The following is a 14,211-nucleotide window of genomic DNA, read 5'->3' on the forward strand; positions in this document are numbered from 1 at the left end:
ACAGACAGCTTGCCATACCCACCTCTTTGCTATACCTAAGAACCTTCTTTGGCTTCAGCAGTAGTGACTTTCCAAGTTCACTAGCTACCTCTAAAACCAGGATTTCCTTCACTCCTCTTCCTCCTTCTGTCCACTAAATACTGATATTTCCTGGCGCTTCATTCTCCTCCTCCTTTTCTCAGTTTTGACTTTTTTTAGTATTACCCACTTTTCTGGATTCACTTGTTTGTGGGTTCCTAAGTCTATATCTGCAGCCCCAAGCTCCAGACCTGCACTTGTAATTATCTACCAGACATATTTACTTAGATGCTCTCTAGCCATTATCTTGGTAGCTTGTAAAGATTTATTTTTTCCACTCATGTTACACATTCTCTGTGGCTCTTCGGCAGCTGTGACCCTGCCATCCTCCCTTTGGAACCTAGGCTGACCGAGAAGCCTCTCTCTGGAACACTGCCAGTTATTGTAGCAGAGGGGAGAAAAGATACAAGACAAGCCTGTGCTGGCTCTTAAAGCCTTTGCCCAGAAGTAACACATTTCAGGCCACATTTTATCAGCCAAAGCAAGTTACTTGGCCACTCCTGAGTTAATTGGGTGGGGATGTATAATCCTCCCCCAGGGAGGGGCACAGCAATATTTGGCACCAGTGGTACAATCTTCCACAGGCATTTCGAGCAGAACACGTCTAAACCTTTTACTTATTGTTTTATCCTCATCCAAAACCTATTCCTCCCCCCACCCCTATTTTCCTTTTCTTCTGTTACTTGGCATCACTGTTTATTGTATCAGCCAAGTTAGAAACTTCAGAGTTGTGTTTAAATTCGTTTCCTCTTTTCCTGTCCCCCCATGTCCAGTTGGTCAAACAGTCTTGTGTGTTCCGCCTGAAATCTCTTGTCTCAGTTCTTCCTCTTCTTTGTTCTTTCTGCAATAGGCAGAACTTTTCTGTGTTTCAGGAGACTCCTATCCCTCTGCCTGGCCCCATTCCTTCTTCACCTGCTGACAGGGCCAGGCTTTAAAAATACAGACCTTATCCTACCACTCCAGTGCTCACAAATGTTCACATATCCCCCATTAATGGCCTACGAAAAAAGCACTTAGGGTATTCAGTGTTTTCCCAAAGTAGCCAAAACATAGCACTTTAGTTTCCTCATTCATATTTGTGCCCATACACCTTCCATTGCCTCTATATATTCTGTGTTTTTATCCCTGGAATGATTGTTCCTTTTAAACTCATTTTTTATTAAGGCATAATACAAATACAATAACGTTCACCCCTTTTAGTGTACTGTTCTGTAAGTTGTGACAAATACATATATAGTTGTATAACCACCTCAGTGAAGATATGGGATGATTCTGTCACACACACAAATTCTCTCATGCCCTTTTTGTGGTCAACCCTTCTCTCACTTAATAGTCCCTGACAAGGGCCTCCCAGGTGGCACAGCAGTTGAGTGCTGGGCTGCGAAGCTGCCTGCAGCCTCTGCAGCGCCAGTTAGATCCCCGGACCCTTGATCCCAGCCCCTGGGCAAGGGTCCCACATGGCTCGCAGACCTCTCTTGACGCCTGCTGCTCCCCTCAGCAGTGTACTTCGTCGGTCTGCTTATTCTGCTCCTCGCTCTGGCTCTGGCTCACCTTCTGGCGCTTCTGACTGTACCCAGTGCTTGTATAAATAATTAAGTAAATTTAAAAAAAAAATAGTCCCTGACAACCACTGATGTGAATTCTGTCCCTATAGTTTGTTTTTCCTGAATGTTCTATAAATTGAATTCCATCATTTTTGGTCTGGTTCCTTTTACTTAGCACAATATATTTAGGATTCATCCAAGTTGTCATATATCATGTCATGTCATATCATATCCAAGAATGAGTAGTTTTTTTCTTTTTATTGCTAAGTAGTATTTTATGGTATGGATGAACCATGGTTTATTTATCCATTCCTGATTGTAAAGGATGTTTCTCCCTGGGGTGGGGTTCTCATTTTCATCCCATCCACCTTTTCAACTATTATCCTCTATTCTTTCCTCCCACCAGCTTTCCCCCAAATCTTCCATAATGCTCTTATCACATTGCAATGAAGTTCTTTATAGTTTTCGTGAAAGGCTATAGGGCAAGTTCATTTGTTCCCTCTCGATCCTTCAGCCCTAATATCTGCCAAATTGATATTTGACTATCAATTCAAATAATTGTTGCATTGAACATACCTGGACCCTCCCCCCATCTTTACCTCATTTAGTTCTCTTCTAGAGAGTATAATGCATTTTTAAGGAAGGGATTCAAGTAAATTTAGGAAATGCTATATACTCCATTTTCCTTTTAAAGGTCAAACATTACTAAATACATGTTCTAAGAAGTCATTCAATGGAAAAGCCTTTTTAAATTTTTCAAATTTGTTTGACCATTAACTACCTAAACACATCTTGCAGAACTAACACTCCTAAAGCACACACTTTGTCAAACAGTAGTAGACCTATTATAATGTAGTCCCTCTTGTCCAGCTGGTCCTCTTTTCCAAGTTCACATATGAATTGCTGGAATGAGACTTTTCTGTACTCACAGATGCTCTTGTATGCATCTGTGTACATTCTCAACTGAAGGTAACAGCAGATGGGAACCAAATAAAATTTGGTCTTTGGGCTAAATTTGTGCCTACATGCTAAGTAAACTTCCTCATATGGAATCCTGCTGAAGAGGAATAAAATTGACCAAGTAGCAAGGTTTCATAACTTTCCTTGTTAAAGGCATTTCTGAAGTTGCCTTTTCTGCTTTCCAATAAGTTTGGTGTTAGAAATTTGGTTGTATAAGAATTTTACAATTTTAGAACTATAAGAGATCATCACCTAATTTTATAAATGGTTAGATTGGGGCTCCAAAATATTTTGCTTTGTTCAAGGTTAGACCTAGAACTGAAACTGGTTTTCCTAATTCCCATTTCAGTGGCTTTTTCTGATAATGCATATGTAGTGACTTCTTTTGTTGATTCCATAAAAGTATTGGTTTTGTTGAATCTGGAGGACCAGTTCCAGAACTTCCTCATCTTAAATTTTACTGAATGTTTTGGATATGATTTTTATTCCACGTAAGGAATAAAACTGTTTTTTTCCCCCTCTGTGAACATACCAATGTGTCATCTATAAATATATGACAATAATGCAGCCCAAAGCCACAGATAAAATGGTCCTTTGTCTGGATTCCCCTAGTGAATCCATGGAATCTGTGTTTGAGAAAATACTGACAGGTGAAATATTTGGGTTAAGGGAAAATTACAGAAAATTCAACATCTTTCATTAAACTGATTTTTAAGACTTCACTTAAGAGCAGTGTACTAACTTGTTACCAGTTAACACAGAAAACAAAAAAGTGACCTGGGCTTAGTTTGGCACTTTGATAAATAATTATACTTTTCTTTTTTTGGTAGGTGGGGAAAAGTGGCAATGTACCAGCAGGAACTACAGTGGATAGTACTATCACACATCCATCTGAGTTTGACTTTTACCTCTGTAGTCATGCAGGAATTCAGGTAATTTGGAAACTGCCCAGATCTTTGCCTTGATAGGGAGAGGATTGCAAATTCAGCAGCTAGCTTGAGTAGACTTGTTATAAATGCTGTGCAGAAATTTGTTAATATTGGTGCCCTAGAACTGTTATCTTTCAGTCTAGGTATCTGGTGTAGGTGTGATTGGCAGAAATGCTTCTGGGGCTAAAGAGTAGTTTCCAGTTCTTCTCTCCTTTCATGTAGTCCACCCTTGTCAGAAATATACTAATCATAAAACTCTTTCTTCAGGGAACCAGCCGTCCTTCTCATTACCAGGTCCTGTGGGATGATAATTGCTTCACCGCAGATGAGCTCCAGCTGCTGACTTATCAGTTGTGTCACACCTATGTGCGGTGCACACGCTCAGTCTCTATTCCAGCCCCTGCATATTATGCCCGACTTGTGGCATTCAGGGCAAGGTATCATCTGGTTGATAAAGATCATGACAGGCAAGTTTTCCAGGCAGTGTAAAATCTCTTTGTCTGTTAGCAGCATGTTTTTAAAAAATGAGCTGCTATGGAAAACTTTTTGGAAGAGTTAAACTTCCTTTTAGGGTTTAAATTGCAAGGAGTGGATAAAATTGCATGTACCTTTGAGAGGTTATAATGTGAATTTTGGTCCAAGAAGTATTCAGACTTGTTTTTACTTGTATAGTGTGTGTAAAGTCTGCCCAAGGAAAGTCATCTAATTCAGAGTAGCCTGTGTTTTTTCCCAGAGAGCCAAATGCATCTTGGTTCTCCTAAGGTGCTGAGCAGCCTCAGGTGCTGGCCAGCATAGTGCCCTGGCTCCAGTGACAGCAGTCATAGACCCTTGGACTCCACTTCAAGTAAAGAGGAGTCCTGATCTGCTCACTTTACATTCAGTACAATCAGAAAGAATGCACCAGAGTAAACCTGGGTGCGTGGGTGGAAGGAGAAGGGGTGCCAGACCTTTCTTACCCCCAAATAGGGATCTCAAGAAAATCAGACATTTGGCCTCTTGCTGAGCTACTATTAAATAGCTAACCAAGTTCTCTGCATTAATTTTCTTTGCCAAATGACCATTTGTGAAGTGTAGCAGTTTCTGGGCTCGTCCCCAAGTCTGAATTCAGCTGCTAAACAGTAGACATTCCCCTGCAAGTCTATTTCTGTATGGGTTGAAAATATACTATTTGTAAAATGCCCAGCTGTGGCTTTATACCTCTCACTCTGTAATATACATTCATTCATTCAACACATTTATTAGTAGGCATTGACTATGTGCCCAGCACTGTGTTTCTGGAATTGTGTGTTTTTTTGTGGGAGACTCTACAAGCAAGCATGGAACTGACAATTGGCCCAAAGCAGTATAGATGAAAGTGCATTGGGACATCAGAGGAAAGACTTTTTGAGAAGATTTCATAACTAGATGGGTAGGATTTAGCTTTACAAGGAAGAGAAAAGGATTTTCCAGACAGAGGGAACAATGGACACAAAGAAGAGAAAGCAAGTGACATGTTTGGACAATAGCAAGTTTTCTTTGGCTGGAGCACATGTGAAAGTGGAACAGCAGGCGTGAAGAGGAAAAGAATTTAGAATAAGATTGTCTTTGTTAAATGTAAAAAGCTATTCTTGGATAAAATAGATACTACTTAGGAGTTCATTGGGTATGAGTAGCAGAGAAGAGGATGAAGTAAATGCTTATGATTTTGAGCCTAGATGATAAGGGTAAGAATAATTTAAGTAGAGAAGTCAGAAGGGGGAGTGAGTGGATGATTTACCAGCTTACTGAGGCTTTTCTATCACATGGCACCCTTGAGAGGTATATTCAGTAGCTGTTATTGTTAAACTGAAAGACAAAAGATCAGAGTTGTTACCTGTCCAAGTTTCTATGGCTATTGAGCGGAAGACAGAAGAGAGTGGTGGTAAAGTAACATTTCCTGAGTATTTTGTTCCAGTATTGTGCTAAGCACATACATTTATTCATTCGTTCATTTTTTTTCAAGATTTATTTATTCATGCATACAAGAACCGGGGTACAGGCCAGATGTGCGGGAGGGTGAGAGGACTCACCAGAGACAGAGCAGGGAACAGGCAGACTGACTGAAACAACACTGCTGAGGGGAGCAGCGGGCAAGACAGGAGAGATCTGCTGCGCCATGGGGGTATTATTGAGCCTATACTATGTGTCAGGCACTAGGGATTCAGTGGTGAGTAAAATAGATAAAATTTTTGCCTGCTTGGAGATGACATCTCAGTGGGGAAATAAAGTAATTATCCAATTAATATTTTAATTTCACTTATGTTTCCTTCAAATGAAAGAAAGGTATGTGATTCTCTGAACTTTAGGAATCAAGGAAGATTTCTTTGGGGCAAACAACATTTGACTGAAGCCTAAAGGACAAACGGACACAAACTGACGAAATAGGCAGTTACTTATGTAGGCACTGTCAAGAATGTAGGTCTTTGCAGACATTATTCTACTTAATTATTGCAACATCCCATTAAATAAGTTGTATTGCATCTTTCAGTTGGGCAGACTCATGTTAAGAAAAGCAATAAATTGTTTAGGGAGCCACGGCTTGAGCTAAGATCTTGAATTCAGTACTATTTGTGTTATTTGAAACAGGTGAAATTTGACACATGAATTTTGTTATACCTGGTTTTTTCTTTATTCTCTCTCCAGTGCGGAAGGCAGTCATGTGTCAGGACAGAGCAACGGCCGAGATCCTCAGGCCTTGGCTAAGGCTGTGCAGATCCACCATGATACCCAGCACACGATGTATTTTGCCTGAGAGTCTCAGAAAAAGAACTAAACTAGTTTGGCGCCCCATGCAGCCTCAATATGTTTCAAATGCCTACTGCCTCTTGAGAGAGCCAAATTGACTTCAGGTGGTCTTCTACCAGCAGCTCGGAATAGTTGCACTGAATCTATACTTCACAGCACTGTCTGATGCATCAACAAAATTGAGCCATTTTTTAAACAAGTAATAGACATTCATAGATTATCTTTTCTGATGCACTGGACTAAATTTTTACCTCATCATGCAAAGGCTGATCAGCCTGAACTTTCTAAAGGACTTTACAAGAAAGGTTTCTATGGAATATTTTGCTAGCTGTGGTGTTCACCGCATCCCTCTAGTCTTATAAGAGAAGATTATTCCTTTTTTCTGTATTCATCAAGTGGGGTATATGCATAGTGGGAGAGAAAAACCAAACAATCTACTTCAGTTCAGCGTAACTATTTAATTGTGTGGTTACATAGACTTTTAAATGGAGATTTCTGACTTCGTCACTGTAAATGCCTTTAACGAGCATTAATTTTTAAAAAGTTTTACAGAGTTTTATTAGTTTTACTATTTTACCTTATTGATCTCTACAGACTTGTGCTAGTGCAAGTACATACAGGCTCCCAGGCAATTGCACTATATTTGGCTGCAGGTTCAGACAGGCAGTTCTCTTATTTGGTTGACTTTTGTGAATGTGTAACACAAACAGATGTAATGCATGTCATGGTGACGGATAACACTGCCATGGTAAAAGTACTCATGTTTCCCCTCTTTGAAAAAAAATTAGCTTTTAATATTTTTCAGAGTTTTCAAAAGTGCCCATTTTTATGCTGCTGTGTGGTTTGTTAGATCTAAATGATTTTTAAACTTTTCTCATAGAAAGTTAACTTTGGCAATAAACATTTTTAAGGGCCCCTTCTTCCTCCCTCTGACAATGTAGTTTTCTAGATGAGATTTCAGTATGATTTTATCAGCTATTTCTTACAGATCACAATCTGGCAATTTCTGAAACCGGTCAGATAAGACATATATTTCCATGCCTTTTTTAAAGAATTGTTTTTATCTGTTTTATAGTCACAGTTGGTGTCCTGTCACTTTGTTTTACAATAAGCTAGAACCAGGATGCTTCCTTATTGGATAGGCTTTGCCAGTCCTTAAGGTACATTGAGTGATGCTGCAACTTGCAAAAATTGTACCAGCATTTAAAACTTCTTTTCTTGGGAGTCAAGGTTACCCACACACTTACTTGCAGTGGAAATTTATTGCTTCTCTTTCAGCCTGAAAAGTACTTGGTGGGGTTTTCCTTCCTTTTATTGCATTAAAACTGCATAGAAAAGATTGATTTATCTTAAAATTCTGGATTTTGCTCATAAGGAGACAGGATTCCTTTCTTGTCTGAACAAAGGGAGTTGATGAACTAAAAGCAAGCATCAGCTACAATGTGGGGGAAATGTATTTTGTATTTAGTGTAGATAATACTTTGTGAATGGACAACAGTTACATAGAGTCTTCTTGGTAGTTCCAGCCAGTGTTTCCCAGCCCCAATTTTACTGGTTTGTAATTCTCTATCCTGGAACCCCAGGAGGAAGAGCTGGGAAAGGGCATAAAAAGGCAGAGAACACCACTTCCAAGTGGCTGAGGAAGCTGAGGCGCTGGGGGAGGTACCACATTTTATACAATGTGGTAAAATGATTTGCCACCTCTATCTGGAAACTGCTGGTGGGGAAACACTGGATCTGATGGTGAAGGGTGTTTGCTTGAACTCATTAACCAGTCCAAATCTCTTAAAACTAGCCTTCTCAAAATCCCAGCAATATAAGCACTGTTTTTCTTCAGTCTTTTAAACAAGCTTGTAAATACATTGAAGTTTACATTTCCATGTGCTGTTGATCAGCGGCGCCACCAGTGTTTGCTGAGACTGATCTCTTGCGAGTTTTACAATGTATATCTCGTTCTATAGCTCATTAAGACGAGTGCAGACTTCTCTGCATATAGTGGAGTGAAAGCAAGCTCTGTAATTAAGGCACAACATAGGCAGGAGTGAAGAGATGGCAGATGTTAATTTCTTAAGATTTTCCTTTTTATCAAATACCTCACTTGGACAATACAAATCAGGACATGTTTGGTGAGAGGCTGGCTGCTGCTTTTATTCACACTCGTTCAGGGAGAGCACAGAAAACACCCTACAGCATGGCCACCCTGGACCCAAGAGGAGGACAGATGGACGCTTTCGTAGGTGGAGAACTCAGTGGAGTCCCGGATGTGAAGAACTCTTGGTGGTTGGCTGGCTGGCCAGCGGGCACCATCCCTGCACTTGAGTGCCTCAGGCTTGCTTGTTAATAACGCACAGAGCACAAGGAGCAGCACCACTTCTCAACATCTCCTGGCGGTGTGGAGCAGGGAGCCAGGATACCCTGAATCGCTTGCCTGCAGTTGGGCTAAGTGCTTGACCTTGAACTCTACAGTTTGTATGACCTCAGTCAGTTGTAGTACACTGGAGCCAATCATTGTGGTGGTGGAGGAAAAGCCGGGAGGCCTATTTTTATAGGAAAATAGTACCTTTAAGGGTGCAATGCTGTCGTTTGGGACAAAAGGAAAGAATTATGGGAGAACTGGGGTTATTAGGAAACACGTGCTGAGGGGTGAATCTTGAAGCGGTAATCACTGCAGAATCAGAGTTACAGCAATAGTATTGCAAGCAAGTCTGAATTCATAGTTTTAATTAATCGGCTTGACAATTTGAATACATAATTCCTTGGGACTGACTGAATCGTTATGCATGTGTCAATCAATGGGAGGTGTGCATTCCTCTAGAAGTAGTTTTTGTCTGTTTGGTTTTTAAAAATTGCAGCCTGTTTAGGCAGTGTCATGTGGTGTGAAAGACTTAAATGTAGCAATGCTAAAGAGTAACAATTTGGGGTAAGGAGCCAGGCTATTGAGAGAGTGGTGAAGATTGAAGTGTTGAACCAATTATGTTTTGCTGTTCACTGTTGAATCCTGAGCAGTTTTAAAGCAAACTAGCTGATTTAATGCAGCCAGCAGTCTGGGCAAGCAGAACATATTCATTCTTACTGTAAATTCTATTTGCTGCTTCCAAAGGTGATGATTTCTAAGCAGACATGTTCCATATGGTCTGTGTTTTAGGGTCTCGTGCCCAGCCGATCTCAGAATTTACCTACTTGGCTCAGCTATCTGTCCTTCCTGTGGAAAAAGTTACCAACCTACTATTTAACAAGGCTCACCCTCTCTTCCCTGCCCTGGCGACCCTTTGTGTATGTGCTGTAAGATTTTCTTGCTCAATAGCAAGGTGGTAGCTCTGCTTTCATTTTAAGAAAGTGGAGGCTGAGGGCATTGTATCAATTCTGCTTCAACTCCAAGGATTTTTCCTTGTAAAATTAAAGGGAAGATCTTGATATTGATTAACCATTTTCTTATCCCTTGCTATTGACATATTCACACTCTTTCTATGTCTAGTGACTGAAAATGTTTGCATTTGTTCATTTGACTAATGGTGTAATTTTTGTTTCTATATTGTTAGACTTGTAATGTTTTAAAATGTATTTTATTAAATTTGGACTGGATGTATGTCTCTAGCAATACGAGGTACTTTCTAAACTATTAAAGGAGGGTTGGTATCCCCATGTTGAGATAAGATGATGGTTGTTTAAAATCTCCTTTTTTTTTTTTTTTTGGCCTGCAGGGATATTTTGTGTTAATGTGTCCAAAAAAAGAATAAATTGGCATTCTGTGCCAAAAGTTGTTTTTCTTGTCAATTGTCTAATAAATATGGAGTACACTGTAATGGCAACACACATGGTTGCTTTTTAAAAACAATTTCCTCAATTTGAGAAAGAAAAACAGTGGACATAATTGGTGTTTCTAACTCCTGGTTGTCCTGATTTTTAGAAATTGTTATTTGGGAATTTTAGAGGAATTTCTCACAACACTTTACATATGAAAACTTTTACAAGATTCATTAGGATTCTGAATACAGCTCATAATGGGGAGATCTATTTAAGTGATGTTTTGAGAACAATTTGTAGTCTCCAGAGGGCAACCTGTCCACATACTTTGTAAAATGGACTTCTCCAGCGGAAGAGAATTCACTCAACCTTGGGCTATCCAATCTGGTGTCCTTTTAAAAATTCTCACCAGTAAAGCCCTTTTGTTAAGTCACAGCAGGGATTATGCAGAGATTTGCAGAACATGGCCCTGATCCTCAGGCAACATATAGGTTACCAGAGGAGCTCATCTTACACACAACTAACTTTACCAGATACTGATTTTTTTTCCATCAGCACCATTTACCCTTCTCCATATTTATCCCCTGTCCAACATTTATCATGTACCTAAAACATGTCAACCTCTGCCTAGGTGCTGGGAACTCAGAAAAGTAAATAATTATTCAAGGAACTTGTGCTAATATGGCATGGAGTGGGCATGAAGGAGGCAGCAAGAATAACATCATCTGAGTGCCTCATATATGCCAGTCACTTCATAATGACATCTTTAATACCAGCAATAACCTTTGAGGCTGATCGTGGTATCCCCATTTTAAAGATGAGGAGTCAGTTTCAAAAAGGCTAAATAATATGGTTACTGAGTTACAAAACTCAGTAGTTTACAAAACTAAAATTTGAATTCTGGTCTGTCTAACTTCTTTACATCTGCTGCTGGACACACTGAATTAGGGAATACTTAAGAAACTTAGAAAGAGGAAGCAATTTTTGTCATGGGAAGTCAGGGAAGATTTTACAGTGGTAGTGAATTTGGGTATAAATCAAGGAATGTGAGCAGTTTTCCAGGTGGATGGGAGGAACAAGGGAATTCTAGATGCACTGTTCCCTTAAGTAGATTATGGTAGTGTTCCCTTATTCCCTTACTCCTTCTTTAAGAGCTAGAATCCTTCTTTCTCCATTTGTTTCAGGCTTATGTCCATCCTTGAATCAGTCACTGGGGGATGTATACACCAGCCAGGAATGCCTTGTGTGTCCACTCCTGTATGTATGACCAATGAGTAGGGAAGTTACAGACTGGTCAGCACCATTACAAGGCATGTGACTCTTCCATATCTCCATCTCTCAGTTCTGATTTCCTCTATGTTGACATCATTCTCCCCCAGGTAATGCCAGACATTTAAAGAGAAGAGACAAACTCAGAGAAATTAGCAACTATATTTCACATTAGTTGGGGAAGGAAATGATTTTAGTTTAGCAAACATTTCTGAAACTCCCATTATGTAGTAGGAAATATAAAGATGAAAGATACAGTTCTGGTCATTGAAAGGTGACTAGTAAACTTGGGGGCCACATATATAACAGGTTAAGAAATGCATATAAATGGATCACTTACAGAGGTTTCTAAACCAGCCTACAGGCACCAAGGGAGGATTGGCAGAGAAAGTGTTGACTGAGCTAGTTCATAAATAATAATTTTATAAATAAATAAGGCATGAGAAGGCATTCTAGGAATTTTCATCATCAGCAAAGCCACAGAGAGGGGATAAAACATCATCACTTGTTTGGATAAATTGCAAGTAACTTTAGATGAGATTGGTCTGTTCAGGGTGGTATAGCAATAGACTATAAGTAATTTCAATGCTCAGGTTATGAGATGAAGGAGGAACTAGAGCAATAAGCTTGGATCACAAAGGTAAGCACCGGTTCCTATCAGGGTAGAACATTCTAAGGAGTTTAGAGTTATCCAGAGGTGCAGGAAAATAGAATGCCATTGGTGTTAATTATGTTGGCAGTAGTGGTGTGGGTAGGTTGAAGATGAAGTTCTGCTCAAGTAACAATTTTATTGCAATAGTGCAAGCAAAGGTGATGAAACTTGAGCAGTGATGGAGAGAAGGCATGCACACAAGAGATATTCAGAAAGTAGAAAAGGTAGATGTGAAAGTGGATACCGAGAGTAAAGGGAAGGAGGTAGACTCATTATGAGTGCTCCTTGGTTTCTGACTCCGGTAACTGGGTAGATAAAGGTGCTAAAGAGAGAAACAGCAGAAGTTCTGTGATTTATGGGAAGGAGGAAGGTGATAAGTTCACAGACAGATTAGAGCTTTTGGACAAATTGAATTAGAGGGTGGTTGATGCGAACTGGAGAAAGACTGGAAGCTATCAGTCTGTATGTCTATGTATAGCCTATTGGTTTTGTTTCTCTGGAGTTCCCTGACTAATAGAGAAAGTAACTGCTCCTATTTTGCTGACTGCTTTTAATATCTTCTCTCTTTTTTTTTTTTTGATTTTCAACACTTTTACTATAGCAGGCCTAGGGATCTTTGTATTTATCCTGATTAGGATTTTGTCTTATTTATCTTTGAAAAATCAGCACGTAGTGTCTGCATGTAGTAAGTGCTCCATAAATGTTAGTTACTATTATTAGTAGTAGCTAATAATAATTAGTAGTACCCAATATGAAAGAAAACAAATAGTAAACACAAGTCCAGGGAAATAGAGACCACTCAAAGGGAAAACAAGAAAACTCTCCCTATCACCAATTGCATTTTATATTCTCAGAAAGATAACAGAAGATACTGCATTCACTACAGAAGAGGAGACTATAACAATAGAAAACATTTTAATTCAAGGAGACTATTAAAATGTATACATAAAACAAGTGAAATCCATAGGCTCCCACATTTAAAGATTTATTTTATTTATGCATACAAGAGCTGGGGTATAGGTCAGAGATGCGGGGGTGGGGGGTGAGAGGATTCACCAGAGACTGAGTGGGGAGCAGACCAGGCAGATTGACTGAAATACACTGCTGAGGGGAGCAGCGGGCGAGACAGGAGAGGTCTGCTGTGCCATGTGGATAGCTTCCTGGCTGGGGATTGAACTCCTGCTGCAGTGGCTGCCAACAGTGCTGCATCTTAACCTCTTGCACCACCAGGGAGGCCCCAGACCCCATCTGAAAAACAAAAAGAAGAGCAGCAAAGTGTTGCCATGCACACTGTGGGAAGCATGTGCAGGGACACATGGGAGGGAATGTCAGGAAGTTGTCATGAAAGCAGAAGACCTTGAGCTGAGTTTTAAAACAAAATAGGTTGGTTTCACCAGTCAGATGGAGGAGATGGTGAGGTCCTAGGAGGTTAATAAATCATACCCCTTTCCCTACAGCACTGCAGAATCAACTGAAAAAAAGACATTGATATCAAATAGTTGGACAAAGAGTAAGTTGTCAACGTCTTTGCTGATAAAACTTAGATAAGAGGACTTGCTTAGAAGTGAGGGCAAGTGGAAACGATAACAGCCCCCTTAACATAACATGTGTGCCTTCCTAGTCACAGCACGGGACAACCTTGGCTTTCTTTTCTTTTTATTTTAGTGGTTTCTTTTTATTTATTTATTTATTTTGCTTTTCTGATTTTATTTATTTAATATTTTATTTTATATATTTTTACATCATTTTTTCATTTTTGCACAATGTATGCATTTTCATCTTGGTTATAGTCCTCACACAATTCCCACCCACCCCCATTTTGACACTAATCCTTCTTCCCTTACCCCCCCACCAAGTGTGGTTTTCCATAAGGGGAAAGCATCTACTTTCCCAAGTTCACAGATTAAATACTTCAGAATTAAATCAAAATCAGAAAAAAACATTTAAATGTACCAAAAATATAAAATACTTTTTTAAATATAAAATACTTAAGGAAATATTTGAAAAAAGATGTGCAAGACCATTAAAAACCAGAAAACATTGCTGATAGAAATGAAAGAGCTACATAAATGCAGACATGCACTGTTACCATGGATCAGAAGATTCACCAGTGTTAAGGTGTCATTTATCCCCTAGTTGATCTATAGATATAACACAATCCCAATAAAACCCCAGCGGGGTTTCGTTTTGTTTTGTTTTGTTTTTTTGGTAGAGATTTACAGCATATTCTAAAATTTATATGGAAATGCAAAGCATCTAGACTAGCCAAAAA

General features: G+C 39.5%; 1 protein-coding gene across 2 annotated transcripts in view; it reads left to right on the forward strand.

Moving 5' to 3' along the window:
* AGO4 (argonaute RISC component 4) overlaps window positions 1–8,136 on the forward strand; it is a 33,264-nt gene extending 25,128 nt beyond the window's left edge. For both annotated transcript variants that reach the window (XM_037498897.1, XM_037498898.1), the window contains exons 16-18: window positions 3,413–3,514; window positions 3,779–3,978; window positions 6,173–8,136. In XM_037498897.1, the coding sequence (XP_037354794.1) occupies window positions 3,413–3,514; window positions 3,779–3,978; window positions 6,173–6,281 (411 nt within the window). In that variant the 3' untranslated portion in view covers window positions 6,282–8,136. The remainder of the gene's footprint in view (window positions 1–3,412; window positions 3,515–3,778; window positions 3,979–6,172) is intronic.
* Window positions 8,137–14,211: the final 6,075 nt, after the last annotated feature.

This window comes from Talpa occidentalis, unplaced genomic scaffold (genome assembly GCF_014898055.3).
Source record: "Talpa occidentalis isolate TD23 unplaced genomic scaffold, MPIMG_talOcc4v2.1 talOcc4.9, whole genome shotgun sequence".
NCBI lineage: Eukaryota > Metazoa > Chordata > Mammalia > Eulipotyphla > Talpidae > Talpa > Talpa occidentalis.